The following is an 18,314-nucleotide window of genomic DNA, read 5'->3' on the forward strand; positions in this document are numbered from 1 at the left end:
TTTAAACATGTTTTTATGTTTGCAATACATGTTTCAACAGAAATGCCTGTCACTGTTAATTACAAAACCTGTGTTAACTTTGAGTAATGGTGACCTCCATTTTGTTAGATTCTCTCTCTTTCCAATTTCCTTTCCATGCTACTTGTACACAGTTGTCGTTGTTCTTTAGTTGTTACATGCAGTTGATGTCCTTTGCGGTTTTATATTATGTTATTCAATTGTACAAAAACAGTGACTATTGTTATATAGCTGGAGTTCTTCCTGAACAGCCCATGCTTTCATTGGCTACTTTGAGGTCACATGACATTTAAGAATAAAACTGTTTTCTGCAAATTTCAACCTTTAACCACTGTGAGACGATTGGTTGTCATGTTGCATCCTCTTTTGTCTTTATTGTACTTTATAACAGATAACTTAATGACTGGTATCATGGAAAACCAGTTGATTTTGTTTCTCTGGAATTTCATTGTTTCTAGAGTCTCAGGAGACAAAAGTAACTGTTTCCTTTAAGAACAAATTAAGTGTTAATTCTCACCAAACAATGTTAAAGTTAACATTATTTAAATTTGCACATGCTTTGTAACTTTTGAAAGGTGTCTTGTCAACTTTTGTGTAAAAAAAAAGGTTGTGCGTTTTCTGTAAGTCATTACTAGCCTGCTCTTGGCAAAAATACAACGGAAGAAAAGGTCTCTGTATTGCAAAATTATTCTTTCGTACTAATTTTTATGACTTCAACCAACAACAGCACCTTTATTTGTACACACTCAGCTAAAATTAAATGAACAAAAATAAGTTTAAAATAAAAGAAGAGTACATGGCTGCCTAAAATAACCTTAATGGACTAATAAGACTGAGTGGCCATCCTTAGTGATTCAAAGCAATTATTTGTTTGGTTCAAATATGAAGAGAAAAGCCGGAACAATAAACGCATCACAAATGATTTGCCTTAAGCCGGAACAATTAACACATCACAAATGATTTGCCTTAAGCCGGAACAATTAACACATCACAAATGATTTGCCTTAAGCCCGAACAATTAACACATCACAAACGATTTGCCTTAAGCCCAAACAACACTGTTGTCTGTTTTCTGGTTTGTTTCACTATCCCAAGGTGTAATTCCATATACTTGTGTAGCTTTTTGTCATTATCTTCATCACTTTAGTCTGTATGAAGATCACTGACCATCTGTGCTTTAACTTTCAAAACACACACCACTCAGCTTGGCTTAGCTCACTTTTATTTTCTTGGTGGCTGGTTTCCTTCACAAGTTACTTATCTTGGTTATTTCTTTATTGTAGCTTTATCAGGTGAAAATGATGTGATAAGATTAACCTTCCCTGTGCGAGATGGCATTGTGCTAGCTCCATTCAGACTGGAGCACAATTTAGCTGTCAGCAATCATGTGTTCCATCTTAGAGACTCTGTTCATCAGACACTTATGATGAGGTAATGTTTTGAGCAATTTTTAACATCACAGCAACATGCGCACAAAAGTTTGTTTGCTAGGGTTTAGTTGGCAGGTCACTCAAAAATTTGCTCAAATTTGCACCAGCTTAACTGGAAAGTTCAGTTTTTTATGCCCTGCACAGTTCACAGTATGACATGGTAGGTGCTAAGATATATGAAAGATACCTTTTGCCAGATAGCTACCAAAATGTGATCTCTTGGAAAGGTCGTACTCATTTTGAAGTGTTGTTGTTTTTCAGACCTGATCTTGAGCTCCAATTCAAGTGTTATCATCATGAGGATAAACAAATGTACACCAACTGGCCAGCGTCAGTCACTGTCAGTGTGAATGCTAATCCACTTATTATTGAAAGGGTGAGTGCAGTGTATCACTATTGAACTGATTTTATTTTAAATTTGTCACTTATACAGGTCTTTTTTACAATGCTGCCTTTGTATGATCATTGTATGTGTACCACATTATCCTCAAAGTTAATTTCTTGACATTTGTAGATGTTCAGTTTTGGAACATAACAAACAAGATGAGTAGCTGAAATTGGTTTTAGCTATTATGGCATTAGCCATTTTTATTGCCTTGTTTGTGCAATGGTTATGTTAATTGTAAGAACATAATTTTATCAGCTTGTGTGCCCACTAAAACCTACTGTGTCAAGAACCCTGCAATTACACAAGGCAGAAAGTTTCAACTCATCTTTACATGTGATGTGACATTTTTTATTAATTTAATAACACGTATGTGACTAACAATGTGCTTTTCATGTACATTGCAGCAAGGGGACAACAAAACCTCGCATAAACCTCTTCATTTGAAGAATGTGTGTAAACCTGGCAGGAATACAATACAGATAACAGTAACAGCATGCTGCTGTGTGAGTAGGAATTAACAATTTTGACAGAAAATTTAAACTGTTTGCAAACTTTCAGTATTGTAATAGTACAATGACAGTGCAGTAAGTTATTGTTGTTTTCTTTCTTTCTTTCAGTCCCACCTCTTTGTCCTTCAGCTGGTTCACAGACCTTCAGTCAGTTCTGTTTTACAGAGCTTGTTGCGTAAACGCCTACTACCAGCTGAACACTGCATCACAAAAAGTGAGTCCCACAAATCATACCAGCACATGTGCATGTCTTGCATATTAATTTAAGAAGCATCAATCTGTTGCAAGTAGCTGTGACATATGCTGACATTTATGCCATTTACTTTGATCGGCAGTCAAAAGAAACTTCTCGTTATGTTCATCTGCTGTTGGCGGCACTGATGACAGTGTGGAACAAACAGCTATCAAAGTATCCCTAAAATGTCCTATCACATTCAGAAGAATAACTCTGCCAGCCAGAGGCCATGATTGTAAACATATCCAGGTATGTAACTTTGCTGAACATGCATTGTAAGACTGATCTCTGATGACACACCTTAGTTGACAGCTCTCAATGTTGTATTAATCAAGAATAATATGCATTTATTGATACTGAAATGAATAAATTTCGACAAGCATCTTTTTAACTACTTTTCTGCGGAGGCTATGGATGACCGCTTGAGTTAATCCTTATTTGTCTGTGCCTGATTGTCTGATTATCAAGGATTAATTAGGAGAAATGTCTAAAATTTGACAATACAATTTTTTTTTTTGGGGGGGGGGGGGGGACTTCGAAAGCAATACTTAAATTATTGTCCAGTTTTTCTTATGTACAAGTTCAATTTTTTATCTATTTCTATAGTGTTTCGACTTGGAATCGTACTTGAGATTAAACTGTGAAAGAGGGAGCTGGAAGTGTCCAGTCTGTAGGTGAGTCTGTCTAGACAGAGTGTTGGTGACCGTAAATTATTGATTTGACAGTTAGGTCACTGATGATGGCTTTGTTGAAAGAAGAAAGGCTACAAAATAATGTTTGATAGTGTATTTACTAGCATTAATAAAGTGTAACTTGGATGTATAAATAAAAGAATGGAAAGGAAAGAGGTTTTTGTAGTTCTGACACAGCTTAAGCAGTTTCTCAGTCACACAAAACGTATATTTGTTTGAGGTACTGCTGATTGGGCTAGTTGAAGCTGATGCTTAGAGGATTTTTCACTACAATCGACCACCTTGAATCTTGGTAAACCAGTTTGTACTAGGTAAAGTTAATATGGAATTTCTCATTCCTTCATTTTGCAGTAAAGTTGCCCTTTTGGAAGGACTTGAAGTGGATCAATACATGTGGGGAATCCTTACAACTTCCAGGTGGTTGCTATAGTTACCATTTTACAAATCTATTCAAATTGCCTTACTCTTTGTACGTGACATAAAGGCCAAAAAATGATCCTGAGTTTATTTGTGTTGAGTTTGGCTTACATGTGTGACAAGCTCTTCAGTTATCTGAAGATTAAATGCCAGAAATCCAGTCTGTAGAATGTTTTCTGACAATTCCACTTTTGTGGCTAAAAGGATAAAGGATATTCCACATTAACCATAGTGTCATTTTCTTTTTCTTTCAGTACGGATGTTGAAGAAGTAACGTTCGACCCTAACAGTCAGTGGGAGCCTGTTCCTGTCAAACAAGAACCAAAAGATGAAGAGTGTCAAGGACCACAGCCGGCTAAGAAGGCGCGTCCTTCACCTCCTGATTCATTACCTCTGTCTGGTGTCAGGACACCCACATCCCAAATGTCCAGTAGCAGTGGACACTACTCACCTTACCAAACACAACCACCGTCGAATCCTGGTATGGGTGTGCCCACTCCACCTGGACGGACACCTCCGGAGACGCATGGTCCATCTGGTGGAGGTCAGTTACAAGAACATAACCCCAGTAACACAGGAACTACACAGGCGGCGACCACACCCAGTGGTGAGTGGACAGACATTGTGATCTTCCATACATGTATATATTAACTTGCATTCTTCTCTATCTACAGGTATACATGGATACTTCACTATCTACGGGTGTACATGTATACTTCACTATCTAAGGGTATAATTATAAGGAACTCATAACGTGACCAGCTCCCAGTTGGCTTGATAGCTTAGTTGGTAGAGCACTGCACCTTTCACAGCTGAGTTAGTTTGTGTACATAACTGTGATGAACGTTCATGTCCTTAGACATTGTAGTGTAAGGAAATGCTGCACAAAGCCAATGGCCACATTTCCAAGTTTTTGCATTAATGAGGAATTTCTTGCGTACTAAATACTGTGGCTTTGGATTTATTTGTGGGAAATTAATTTTCAACAAACTCTTTTTTCTGTTATGCTAATAGTGATTGTCATCAACATCTATTTAATTTTATTTAATCGTGGAAGTGAATGGACTATTTTATGTTGCACTTATTCGCTGCTCATAATGTTAACATCTGTTATGTTAACATGAACAACCCCATTGCATTCAGCTTTTCTTGAACTTCCCTTAACGTCATTATACACTGTACACTGTAAGTGAAAGGACCCTAGTCAGCCTCTACCATTTTCGAGGCCATCAAAATTATTGATATTGCATGGTGAAGCGAAATCGTATTGCTTTACTGCAAGTTGTGTTCCTGAAAGTATGTAAGTAGATAAAATTTAATAGCCAAACCCTTGCATGTAACCAAAAACAAAGGTGTGGCTGAGTAGGGCCCTTTAATATATCTATTGCCACCTTGAAATGTTACATTGAGCTTATGCTTTGCTATTTGATTTATATTGTATCTATGAAGTGATTGAAAGGGACCTGACAGGGAATTGATCGCAAAATCTAGAGAAGCTAGAGGCTGAACTAAGACAGGTATTGTAAAACTTTATCTCTCAGGTGATAAGATGACTCCGAGTCCAGTCACAAGTCAAGCCACGACCCAAAACAGCAATCATCCCAGAGGTCCTTCCACACCTCAAACTCCAGGGAGTCATCCCGCTCAAAAAGGGGCCGCAGAAAGAACACAGCACCCCTCAGTCCTATCCCAGGCTCCCGTGTCAGGCAATGCTGACAGTATTGCAGCTGACCTTGAACACGACAATCTTCCGGATGAGTTTAACTTTGGTGTCCTGGAAGATCACAGTGGGGGAACAGATGGAGTGGAAGGCGCTTTAGATGTAAGTTAATACGATACACTTTAGTCAAGAATGAAAGGCTTAAAAGTAAATGAGGAGAAAATAATAAGAGGACTTTGTTAATAACACAAAGCGTTTTGCTCACGTGACTAGCACACATGCAAATTTACTGGAACAAAAGGAAGTCTTAACATAGAAAAAAAGGGTTCAACTCCTGTAGGATTGGTTTGGTAAACCAACATGGCTGTCGTTTCATTGTTCTGGATCACTAGTATGGCTGCCATGACGTCATGTGAAAACGCTCTATATACAGTCAACCTTTGACAAATTAGTCGTAATTTTCTCAATCTATTTTGTATCAATTCAAGGTACAGTATTTGACCGTGTAGCTTTCGTTTCCTTACCCAGAGCGCAAGTTTTCATATAAAAGCTTACAGTGCAAGATTGAGCAAGTATTTTCGCATGCCTCTTATGTGCCCACAAAAGGAAACCACCGCTACGCAGTCTCTTTATGCGGGGTAAACGTTATAAATGTGCCGTAGTTTTCCCAAACAGTAGTGTGGATCTCAGTCGTTAGTTGACCTTTCGTATTACCTTTCTGACTTAGTGATCTTCCTGATCTTTTTCAGGTTTTACCAGGAACTCTCGACCCTGAAGAACTTTTTAACTACCTGACGCCGTCCGACCTTCCCAGCGAGGACATCTTGTCCATGTTCGAGTAACGGTGTGCTGGTGTTGTCGTCGACAGGAGAGGCCATACTAGAAATTTTTACTTTGCTTCTCGCAAATAAAACGCATGATTCATATTTAGATAATATATTATGTCTACTGTACGCAATGCATTGATTGTCTTTGTCGCGCATAGTATATATAAACTTATTCTTAGTAGAAAGTACTTTATTGTCATATTATAAGTTAGGATTCAAAAGTATTAGATCATGTTATAGAATGGTTTGTTCGGTTTTAGATTATAGTTCTACCTAAAAATCGTTTTCAGCAATTAGTAGCGATATTTTAGGATTTTTTTGAATGATTCTTTTGTTTGTTTTTTTTTTTATGATTCATACCTCTTCGATGATTTTGTGTTTGTTTTTATATAAGAAAAGTCATGTTGTTAAGCAATGGCAGAAATTTCTCAGTAATGGCACAATTTTTATCCTGGAGTTAACGCGGACATGTTTTTACAAGTGATGCAGCTAAAGGTAATCTTATTATAGTGATGTAGAAGCTGTGATTTTGGGTCAAACTCAAGAACAATAATTTTATTATGCAAAGGACTAAATAGAGTAGCTTTTGCCTGATGTGAATAGTACGAAACAGACTGTTTTTATACCATGCACTCGAGGTGTGATGGACAGAGGGAATTATTAATTATTCCAACATTTGGAATACATTTAGTAAATGCTATAATATATGCATAAATAAATTAAAGGGGGCATGCATCCCTAACTGTACACACGCATAGATTAATAAAAGTAGTATTCTTTCTTTTTGTTTTTAATTAGAGGGATATATAAATTTTAGTTCAATAAGTGCCGTAAAGTTGTATTTGAAAAGAGCCAGTAATATCTTATAACTATTATGGGAAAAATGATTTCCAGTTGCATAATCATTAGAGAGAGAGATGTGTAAGAGCTTTTTTTGCAGTCTCGGGGGCAAAATATTTCATTAGGCACATAGGAAGAACCAAGCTAACAAATCCAGTCTTTCTGTCTCTCTCGTTCGTTGTTTGACCTGTTTCCTTTTGAATTCTATTGCCTGGCCTCTCAGAATTAACACTGCTGGAATTTGGGAAGCTCTTTTATACCAAACGTTTTTCACTGCTTTATGTTTGAATCATTCACCTGTCACTGAAATGCGTCTTGAAGATTTGTGATTTGGTTTAGATCAAATCCTGCGTCTCGGTCTCTCGTCACTTTTTGTTTCCGATTTCGTGCTGTACCTGATTCTAACTAAGAAAGTGCAAAAGAAGAAACGTTTATTATTGTAAATATAGAAATAGAGTACAAAAATGTCAATGATGTCTTTTAGAATATAGAATATAAGCTGAGTGAATTAGTTCTTGATTTTCTTTTACTAATCTAAATTAACCCGTTTCTACGTATGACGATATTTTGAAATAAGTTACTGATTTACTAACACGTTTTGTGGTTTCTTTTAAACTTTTTGTATTTCTTATCAAGTCTTACTTTTTCTGAGATCTGTAAAATGTCCTTGTTCTCTGAGAACTTTTTTCAGTCGGGTTTAGCTGTGTAAAGCACTGGGAACTCGCAAAATAATAGCTCTTTTTCCTCCTGCGAAGTGCTATTTTTTAGGATGTCTTGTTGCTTCCAAACTGGTTTCAAGCTTTGTGGACGTTTCTCCAGAAGACTTTTGATATCAACCGCGAACTACCACGATCTCGATTTCACTCTCCTCTCGTATTTTTGTTCTACTTTTGAAAGCACGTTTCGATCTTCTTGAGACCACTTTTCATTCTAGCTAAAATGCACGCGAATAATGTGGATTTTAGAAGAGGTTAGCCAAATTCGTCAGCTTTAAAAGGCGGTCAGTGATTGCTTAAAACATGGCTTTGTCGTGATCAAGTCTTGAAAGTGCCTGTACGAAACCCGAGAGTAGACATTGCGCCACCGTTTTGAACTTCCGATAGACGGTTTAGGGAGAGGTCGGACGGTCCGCAGACCGTATAGTGTACATAAAAGTTAACATGTATTTATATACTTATAAATATTGTATATCTAAAATATGATTTAGCCTCTGTAAATACAGTACAGGCGCGTATATGTGGAAAAATGAGATTATCAGTAGTAAACTGTCCTGTGACCGTTGTTTTAGCCCGTTGGCTATGCTAGTAAACGGTTTAATTTATAGAAGTGAAGTTAGTTTGGATCACATTTAGTGAAAGTTACCAGATGAGCATCACTTTGAAACAGTCGTCTGAATTGATGTTTCTTTTGAAGGGAATCGATTGGGTTTCGTTAATATGTTATTCTCGAGCTGTAAATGCGTAGCAAGATAATTACCATCGTATTAATACAAAGTTCGTTGTACCGTGAAGGAAGGTTGTTCCGTACGCTGTTCAGGGTAGTGTGTTAGCCCTTTGAGTTAAAAGCTAAGCAATTCGTCGTCCCTCTTGTTCTCGTGTAGTATCGATAGTAAAGTAGATTTTATACTTATTTATAACCTGAAGTTTACAACTACAGTTCTGTAGTGAAGAACAAATTCTTACGAAGAAGGCTATGATAGACTTATTAAAGCCGCCTGTATGTGTAGATATTCTATATCTAAATTTTATAAGAAATAAAGGCCATGCAGTCAACTGAGACGTGGTTAGTTTTGTGGTGTATAGGGTCGGGTGGGAAACATTTACAGTTCAGAACTTATTTCAGCCAGTGAAAGTTGACGCGTTTTGGAGTTACAACTGCATCCTTTCACTTCTTCCCTCCTTAAATCTCGTACCCTGGTGTCACTCTGTTCCACCTGGCCTTGGGGGATCTGGGTTCGATATTAAGCCTGCAGTGAACTTCCCTAAAGAAGTGGTACTGGGAATTTTTAGGGATTTTTGGAGGGTCGTATCTCCACGGTTCTCGTAACCCTGATTCAGTTTCGTCACCAAAACGGATAAATAACCAACGGCCTCCACTTGGCGCGAAAATGTGTACGGATATTTGTCCGCGGACATTATCTGTTCTAGGTAGCAAGCAGGTTTCCGAGAGCGCACTGTGAACTTTGAGGAACAAATAATGTCCAAGTGACCAAAAGAAGCGGAGGCTCTAGGGACGAGAATGTCTTAAAATGAGCCAAGCGTTGTTAGTTGGGCTTGCACGGTTCAACTGGACGTCTGATATTTTCGGGCTTGCAATGACACTTCCACCCTCGTACCCAGCGTCTTCGTTACCCTTGACCAGCGATTCGGAAACTTCCGTCAAGCCATCATGCCTAGTAGGGAACAAAGACTTGAACACTTCCCCAATCTCGCTCCGCCCGCGTTTCCCTTGTCCCGTAACGCGGACTATGGGAACGAGATTGACACTTCCCATTTTAGACCCCAGAGTCATTCTCTTTTGCGCATGGCTGATGGCGCGAATAGCTCTGGGGAACCCAATCTCGTACCTCGACTCCTCGAGTTTTCGTTCCCGACCGCTGGTCAAAGGGAATGCAGACGCTGGGTACTAGGGAGTGGGGAACCCGGCAAAATATATAGTCTGTCCTAGTTTCCATTGAAACAATGAAAGCGCTTCATTATCCATGCAGTCCCTTATTGAAAGAAAACAATTGCTCAAACAATAGACTAGGACAAAGCCAAAATTTAAGAATTTCGAGTTAAAATACGGAGGCTCGAGAAAATGTGACGAATTTTAAAACATGTTAGAAAATTAATCAAATTTGTGAGCACCAATTCATAATATAGACAAATAAGATTGAACAATACATGTGATGGGTTCCTGAAGGAGTCCATTGTAAATCCAGCAGCACTTATTTTGGTTTCTACCAAGCATGTGCTGTGCGGCCATCATAGCCAAGATTTAGCTCCGTTTGCTCAGAGTTCCCCAGAGCTTCGTATCTTGCTAAGTTCAGAATGCGAGGGTCTATGGTCGAGAATGGAACACCTCCATCCTTTTAATCTTGGCATCCTTCCTCCTTCCAATCAGACGGTAGGTACTTAATATATGATACGGTCTTAATGAACGAAGGCTCTGGTTTATGCCCGTTTGAAATAAGAAGGATTACAAGCCATCGGGTCACGTTCAATTGCATTTCCAAAACTTTTTTAATTCTTTAACTTCCCTAATATCTCTCTCGTTTATTGGTTCTCGTTCAATGAACGACGAGGTCGTTCAGTGGCCTGAATTTCCTGCTATAGTTAATTTTTTCCCGCTCTTCCGAGTTTTTTTTTTTTTTTTTTTTTACATTTATACAGTGCCAGTGTCTTATTAAAGGCATTGACTACAGAACTGTAGAGAGCTACACTTTTACGATAACTGCAGAAATTCTTGCGTGCCCATTGGCTAGTTTTCATAGTCAATAAGTAGACAGACACATGAATTTATAATTTATGCGATGCGTCAACGAGCGAGAGCGGACAATTTGACAATTTGTTATTGCAAAAAATAAATTGACGTCAATTTTTATATCGTCTGTCCTGTTATTGACAATGAATTTCGTCATCACTGTTGTTAAAACCACTCGGCTATGGCTTGGTGGATCCAAAGCTACTTTGACCATGTTATGACTAACCTGCTATCAGTAATAATAAATATCAGGCGTTCTTTCTTTTTTTCCTTTTTCCTTTTTTTAATTCATGATCAATAACAAGTCGGACGCGTGAAAAACTGACGTCATTTTGTTATAGAATATTTGTTCAGCCTTCTAATTATAGAGAATCACGTGATTGGAAGAAAAATGGCCGTGGGATTTCCTTTGAAAACCTGGCGCTAGCCTGTAATTGGCTGAGCGGTCACCTCACAATCAACAGAAGCGGAAGGCCCGATTGTGGTGTTCGAATGACGAGGGTTTTGGTCGTAAAATAGTCTTTCTGTACTCAAAATTTGGAAATGTTTAGCCTTCAAAGTGTTAGCTCTTTAAGAGGTGTCTTCATTAAGAGCACGAAATGCCTTCCTGCTGTTCAAAATGTTGTGGTGAAGATGTCCACCAGTTCTGATCCCAAAGATCCGTCCTTCACAGAAATGTGCGAAGGCTTCTTCGAAAATGCAAGAAGCTTCGTGGAACATAGGCTTCTGACGAAGCCAGATCCCCCTGGTTACCGCACAGAAAAGTTTGAAGACAAAAAACACAGAATAAAAGGTAAGATTGCGTATGAATTTCATTCTTTCTTTTCCGGTGAATCGGATCAATGAAGTTGATACAAACGAAAACTTTATGGTAGACTGTTAACTACTTGTTAACTTAACACAATTTCTTTGCTCAACAAAAACAGTTTTGCCTAGATCGATTTGTTTGGAAGTTCCTTTCTCTACCGATCAGTAGAAGTCTGAAAATTTCAAATCCCCTATTGACACCGGCCTGTATGTCATCCGCTTCACCTTGTGACATGAGACCAACGCACGTCTTGGAACATTTTAGCCATGTAATGAAACACGGGGCTACTTTTACTCTTCCGACAAGTTGTTGTTTTTGTCGTAAAGAAATCACAACGTTATTCACTGTTATTTTCAAGCGTTCTTTTTGGTTCAATGGAGACGACGCTCTTACGACATCGTTTACGCCCCCTCCAAACCTCCGTCTGATCCAAATATGGGCAGTCCTCGTGGCAGTACTTTCAATCTCATGTTTATTCATTCCTATCAACTGACTAATGTCTTATTTACCAAGTACAGTGTAAGTGAAAGCAATGTATTATACTGTCATAAAAACAGGAACTTAAGAGCACAAGAGAAATTCAGGAAACATTGATTAGAGCCATTCAGGCAAGTGTTCCCAAGTTTTCTCCAATGGCTGTAGTTTGCTGACAGTAAACAAAAACATTGCTTTGGCTTAATTCTTAGTATTTTTACATGCATGCTGTACAGTTGAACTTCCCCACAACAGCCATCCTGTGGCAGAATTATCTGGCTGTTGTGGAGATGTGACTGTTGTATGGACATTTAATGTTTTAATTGGTAAGAGTTAAGAGTAGATTTGTATATGGTCAGGGCGCAAAACTCTAACGCTGTTGTGGAAGCGTTGGTTGCTATATAATAAACAATTATTGGATGAGGTTTTTGTGATATCCAGAATAATCAAGGTCGAGGTAGAGCAAAGCATAAGAGAAATGCAATCAAAGAGAAATAAGAGATAAGAGAAATGCAATTGTAGATTGAACAGAGTTTGTTTGTTATTGGAAGGTGCAGTAATTTATAATTTTGAGCCATACATGTAGTTCAGGACTACAATACAGGCAGTTGCCTGTTAGCCAGTAGCAACTTAAAATGGGCCAGTGATACTAATAGTTGAGGTTTAATCAATAGCTGGTTTTCACATGATGTGACTAAAATTCAAACTACAAAACTATTGATCTTCCTGAGATTTAACTTTAGTGATGTATAAGAACAGCTGAAAACTAATATTCAAACAAATTTTCGCTCCAAATGGGTTCTTGGTTTTGTGATACAGTACTACACTCGAATTTCTAAGCTTTTGCATGATGCGGCATTTACATGACGGCTTAGAGAGCTGTCATCATGGTTTAAAAATTGACTTATTTTGGGAAATTTGGATATCTGAACAGTTCATGTGTAAGAAGAAGTATTGTTTTAATGTTTTAGAGTTCCTCGAGGGATAAATTCAAGCTTCTGTGGCAAAACTCAGTGACAGATGTTTCTGTTGGTTTCTGGCCGTCATGTTGGTGCCCATCTGTATGGGCACCAGTGTGGCGTCTCCCTACAAATCTCTATAAATTTGTGTAGAATCTTTCTCCACATATCTTGGGGAAGAAAAATTGCTGTGACCAGAATCTTGGCGAGAGTCTTTGCATATTTACCTTCTTTCATTTCCCAGATTCTGGACTTAATCTATAATTTGAACGGTTTTGATTATTATTTTGATCTATTTTGAATGGCGTGACACTGAAAACCAGGAATATGCGAGTGTCCCACACATACAAGAGGAGTTTCGGTGTACCACAAGCATGAAGTTGTAATAACAATAAAATTGCCAGTATGTTTATTTATAATTGGATTGCCTTTTTTCTGTACTGAACTCTGATTTAATTTCATCAAACTTTTGGCTCTAAAATGAAATTTGCAAGCAAGTTTTGAGTAAGTTGTCAGGGCATGGTTTGTTATTGAAGTGTGTTCAATGAGGTATTTATTGATTATTATAATACAGTAATGATACAGTAATCAGGCCACTTTGTTTTGTCCTGAGTCAGTCCATCAATTAAGTGAAACTTGCCTGACTGGCCACCAAACACTGGAGTTCACTTTTAGTCCTATGGTAATTTCTGTTGTGAACAGGAACAACAGCTCAATGAAGTCAAAGTTTGGGCTATGCTAACTTTCTTATTAATTTTTACAGGAACTCTAGATGTTATGAAGCCCTGTGCTGATGTTCTTTCAGTAATGTTTCCAATCAAAAGAGATAATGGTGAATTTAAACTTATCCAGGGTTATAGGGCACAACACAGTCATCATCGAACACCATGCAAAGGAGGTTTGTAATGACACTGATTTTATTGATTTCTAAGGTACAAATTACCCTGAAGTGCAGTGGCCTTCTGGTTAGTGCGCTTAGCTCTGGATGGAACAATCCAGACTTGAGCCCTGGTCAGGGACATTGTGTTATGTTCCTGGGCGAGACACTTTGCTCTCATCCAGGGGGAGTAGAAATACTCCTAGGGCATTTTCCATTTACAAAAAATTTCGGAAAATTTCTATTGGGAATTTCCATTTGGGAAAAGCGCGTATCATTTGTCACAAGTCCCATTCATTCACAGGCCCCTCTCTTTCGCTTCTCTGAATCTCCCATGAATATTCAAAATGGAGGTCAATGAGGCCCATTAGATGTTGTTTTTGTGCAGAATGTTTCAAGTCTCAATAGAGGGAGAACGTTTGATTAATTCAGAAGACGATGCAGTAGATATCTTTTCAGTGGCCTCGATGTTCATGAGATGGAATTTGCAACAAACTGAAGGTTATTTTGAACAAGCATTGCCAGGATATTCACTTAGCCTGTGTAGCAAGCGTTTCCGTGGGGTTTGGAAGCAAAGAAAGACCGAGGAACGGGATTTTCGGTGTATTGTCTGCGCAGAAAATGGGGCGAGAACAAAAAAAAAGAAAGAGGGGGGTGGGAGAGGGGAAGGAAGGAAACGCTTGCAGACAAACCCCTGGATTTTGAAAACCTCTGTTCGCCAGCGAACGGACCTCGTGATTGGCTGGGCTAGTCCAATATTATTGACATGTGTCGATCAAAGGTATTTTAGTACCTTTGAGTGCCAGACAAATGGGAAAGACACGTTCGAAGCTTGTTCATTAACTTCTCTCACTGAACGAGGATTTAGTCGTCAGCTTCGACAGTACGGTAGAAATCCTGTAGTGCAATGCCGACGCTTTGGTTTTTCGAAGCCTGCACATCATTGCAGAAGCAAGCGCGACACAATTTTCAGCTGTTCCTTTAATTTTAACATCACTTTCTTGAATGCCACACGCGCCAAGGACAAGATAATAAACCACGGGACAGAAAATTCGCACTACTGTGTGGGAAAACGTAGTGATTTCGTCTGGCTTGTTACATGGCAACATGTTGTCGTACGTACTCTGACATTTCATTAGAAGCATTTTTGTTGACAGCATTTAGAACCTCTGGGTACAATTCTGAATGATTTGTTATAGTGTTAGCTGCGGCATGCCAGTTTTTGTCACATATTTGCCTTACCAAAAATTTAGTGGTCTTGTCGCGGGGAATTCTTACGAGGACATTTTATAAACAACTTTGACTTGGAGGCCGCCTAGGGGAAGATTATCTTTATTCAGATACTGGTCAAGATTATCGTTATTTCCCCTCTCAGATGTTTGAAGCCTCTCCTGCCCAAATTCCAAAGTTTGCCAAGAAGACTTTCTGTTGTTTGTTTTTGCTGCAGGCGATAACACCTGAACTGATTTGCGGATCTGGCGTTTCCAGCAAACGTTTCTTTACTGGAATTGCCTTTGTGGGAGTTGACTTGCTAATTTTGCCTTGTATCGATTCCTGAATGAATGAATACAGTGATCCAAGATTTCGAATCATGCAAGCACAAGGATTACTAACGCAAGTGGAATACTTCTCACATTTTAACTTTCTGGCAGATTTGTGCTAAAACTTCACCCTTGCAGTCCTTCCTTTTAAACGGGTTGAGAAGAAATAGAGCTTGATTATAAATTACCAAATTTAATTCATCGAGATTTCTCCGTTCCCACCGTGAGCTCGTTGTTTCAGACATATTTTGACAAGTAAATTTATTATGGTTCAAAGTTCACTTCCACCATGGAAGGCCGAAGATTTTATTGGTTAATTTATGACAGCCAATGACAGCACGAAATCTCGGTGTGCGAACTCAGGCATGAAAGGCCAAGTGGACGGTTTTCAATATCCAGGGGTTTGTCTGCAAGCGTTTCCTTCCTTCCTTCCCCTCCCCCTCCCCCCTCTTTTACTCGCTCCATTTTTCGCGCTGTAATTCTTCATTTTCAAATGACAAGAGGAAATGTGCAGCAGCAAAAAAAGCTGAGAACAAGCAAGAATTTCTACCTACCACTTTTATATGCAGCACATTTGTGCTGCAATAAATTTTCTAGATCTGGCACTAGAACGTGGCAGGCAGAGCACTTGTAGTAGCCCTGAAAGTTTGTTTGCAAAAAGCTTCCAGAAACCAACCCTGATCAGCCACCATTTTTGTTGAAAAATGAGGGAGCTGAGGGAGGCCTGGTCGCTTAAAAGACCGCGAAAGGCATGGAACTGGTGATAAAGATGAGAAATCTGTAAATGGAACACAAATTTTCCATTGGGAAGTTTCCACCAGGAAAACGGGACTACCTTTTCAGGAATTTTGTTTATTCTGGAAAATTTCCAGTGGAACGAACCAAAAGTCGTGTTCCATTTACATCCCAACGGGAATTTCTGGAATTTTTTGGTAAATGGAAAACGCCCCTAGTCACTTCATGCTTCTGAAACCGGGGATATATTAGTACTGGCCTGATGGGCTGCTTGGCTTGGATGCAGACTTTAATGTAAAAATTGTGTGGAGCTTTCAAGGACATGCATTTTTATTTGTTTTAATTAATGAACTGGTTACAGATCTTAAAGCCAAAAGGCCAACTGTGACAGTTTGCATTTTTTTTGTGTGTCGTTTTCGTAGGTATTAGGTATAGTGATGACGTTGATATTGATGAAGTGCAGGCGTTGGCCACCCTTATGACATACAAATGTGCTGTGGTTGATGTTCCCTTTGGTGGAGCTAAAGGAGGCATCAAGATCAACCCTTCAGAATACTCAGTATGTCATTGATAGAAATTACAGCCCATCCACATCAGGCAACTTTTTGTCTATTTTGCAAAAATATATGCATACCATCAATTCCATTTTACAATTATCAGGATGGTGACTTTTTTTATAGTCTAAGGTATCAAATTTTGTCAACCCCTATTAAACTTTGAAAGCACTCTTGTCCTGCCTCATTTCTCTTTTTGATAAGAGTCTATCCCCCCTGATGGGCATCACATTCTCGGCTTTCAGATTTACTGTACCAAAGATAATCAGCGGGCCACATTAATTTTTGTCAAGTGTCAAAACCGACAGATTTGTCCCTTAATTTTAAGGAGAAGATCAGTTGTGAGTTCTGTGCATATTTTTGGCCTTGTAAATGCTAGTATTGTTTGTTTTGTTTTGTAATTTATGTTTCTCAGAATAAGAATTTTCTTTCATGACAGCAATCTGAACTAGAAAAGATCACAAGGAGATTCACAGTGGAGCTTGCAAAGAAAAATTTCATTGGACCAGGCCTTGATGTGCCAGCACCAGACATGGGGACTGGGGAGAGAGAAATGAGTTGGATTGCAGACTCATTTGACATGACATTAGGTAACTACCCTCTACCTAAATCATGAGCAGAATCATTTGATGGATCTGCATTCAATTGATGTAATACTTGTAATATAATTATAATAAGCAATAGAGGATTGCTTCCATGTACTAGCGTCTTTTACATATATGTAAACAGGAGGAGGGTTAAGAGAATTCGAGACAGTAACACTACTTTCAAGAATTCCCCCAACACTTTTGAGTGTTTAGACTAGAACATTATGTAAAGAGGGAAATCAGTACTCTATTCCTTTTAGAAAACAAACTGCATTAACATATTCTCATCTAAACAAACCTATTGACCAGTGAGGGCACACATACTATCTTAAATGTGCTATTAAAATAAATAGATTGCAATATTGGAAGCCACTTCTGCTCAGCCTGAGCTGGTTTTCATACAGTTCCCCTAATCCTGATCTAATTAGAATTTGGAGATGTTGGTTTAAATTTTGTGGTGGGATGAAAACCAAGTTCCATGAGAAAAACCCTTGTAGCAAGGCCAGAACCAAAAAGAAACTTTAAAAAGTAAATAACCTGCTTTTCTTTTTATTATTTATTTCGTCAGGTTATGGTAACATGAATGCATATGCTTGTGTCACTGGAAAACCGGTTCATCTTGGTGGAATTCATGGAAGAATATCAGCCACAGGAAGGGTAATTTGAATTTGGGATTGATTTTACAGTAGTTTTAGTGTGATTTTCAGGTGATATAAATACATACACGTACTTCTTTTTTTTGTAAGTGAACTTTTCGGTTTGCAAGATTTTTTTTCTTTTCATTGTCTAACATAAATTGTTCAGTATTAATGCATGTAACATGACTGTAAATTAGACCATTAAGATTAATAAATATTGTGTCCATTTTTTTTTTCAGGGTGTTTTCCATGGGATAGACAACTTTCTTAATTCAGGTATTGAATTTTATTTGTTAGCATTTAGATTTTGAGCAACCATCAGTAACTGACATTCTCATACAGTAGTTGTCGACAGTGGTCAATTTTGATCCAGCTCTGTGTTATACATGTGCAGTTCAACCTCCGGGGGGGGGGGGGGAAGGGGGAAGGGGTTGTGGGTACTCTCAGAAAAGTTGGGTGAGGGTGTGCAGCTCACTTCCCAAAACTCTTACCCTATTTATGACCAGAATCTGTGATTTTTGCTACCCTTTTTATGACCTAGCCAAAAATTTGACACCCTATTTATGACCATTGTGGCTGACAGAGTTGCCCTAAACATAAGTTATGAAGGACTTTTGTTGATGGTCTCATTGATAATGATGAAAAAGGAGCTTCTTCCAA

At 38.5% G+C, this 18,314-nt stretch overlaps 2 protein-coding genes across 10 annotated transcripts in view; both read left to right on the forward strand.

Moving 5' to 3' along the window:
• The window catches only part of LOC145478785 (zinc finger MIZ domain-containing protein 1-like), a 42,448-nt gene extending 33,658 nt beyond the window's left edge, over positions 1-8,790 (forward strand). For 7 of the 8 annotated variants that reach the window (XM_081456938.1, XM_081456941.1, XM_081456940.1 and 4 more), the window contains 10 exons: positions 1,302-1,449; positions 1,710-1,824; positions 2,241-2,339; positions 2,454-2,559; positions 2,681-2,829; positions 3,187-3,254; positions 3,624-3,692; positions 3,944-4,296; positions 5,231-5,511; positions 6,099-8,790. In XM_081456938.1, coding sequence (XP_081313064.1) covers positions 1,302-1,449; positions 1,710-1,824; positions 2,241-2,339; positions 2,454-2,559; positions 2,681-2,829; positions 3,187-3,254; positions 3,624-3,692; positions 3,944-4,296; positions 5,231-5,511; positions 6,099-6,191 — 1,481 coding nt within the window. In that variant the 3' untranslated portion in view covers positions 6,192-8,790. The remainder of the gene's footprint in view (positions 1-1,301; positions 1,450-1,709; positions 1,825-2,240; positions 2,340-2,453; positions 2,560-2,680; positions 2,830-3,186; positions 3,255-3,623; positions 3,693-3,943; positions 4,297-5,230; positions 5,512-6,098) is intronic. The other variant, XM_081456937.1, reaches the window with a different exon arrangement.
• A 1,943-nt stretch (positions 8,791-10,733) lies between these two features.
• Positions 10,734-18,314, forward strand: part of LOC145478819 (glutamate dehydrogenase, mitochondrial-like) — a 32,756-nt gene continuing 25,175 nt past the window's right edge. The window contains exons 1-7 of one of the 2 annotated variants that reach the window (XM_081456995.1): positions 10,734-11,040; positions 11,073-11,274; positions 13,486-13,620; positions 16,298-16,434; positions 16,869-17,019; positions 17,585-17,673; positions 17,894-17,930. In XM_081456995.1, the coding sequence (XP_081313121.1) occupies positions 11,115-11,274; positions 13,486-13,620; positions 16,298-16,434; positions 16,869-17,019; positions 17,585-17,673; positions 17,894-17,930 (709 nt within the window). In that variant the 5' untranslated portion in view covers positions 10,734-11,040; positions 11,073-11,114. Of the gene's footprint in view, positions 11,275-13,485; positions 13,621-16,297; positions 16,435-16,868; positions 17,020-17,584; positions 17,674-17,893; positions 17,931-18,314 lie in introns of both variants that reach the window. The other variant, XM_081456994.1, reaches the window with a different exon arrangement.

This window comes from Orbicella franksi, chromosome 2 (assembly GCF_964199315.1).
Source record: "Orbicella franksi chromosome 2, jaOrbFran1.1, whole genome shotgun sequence".
Lineage (NCBI taxonomy): Eukaryota > Metazoa > Cnidaria > Anthozoa > Scleractinia > Merulinidae > Orbicella > Orbicella franksi.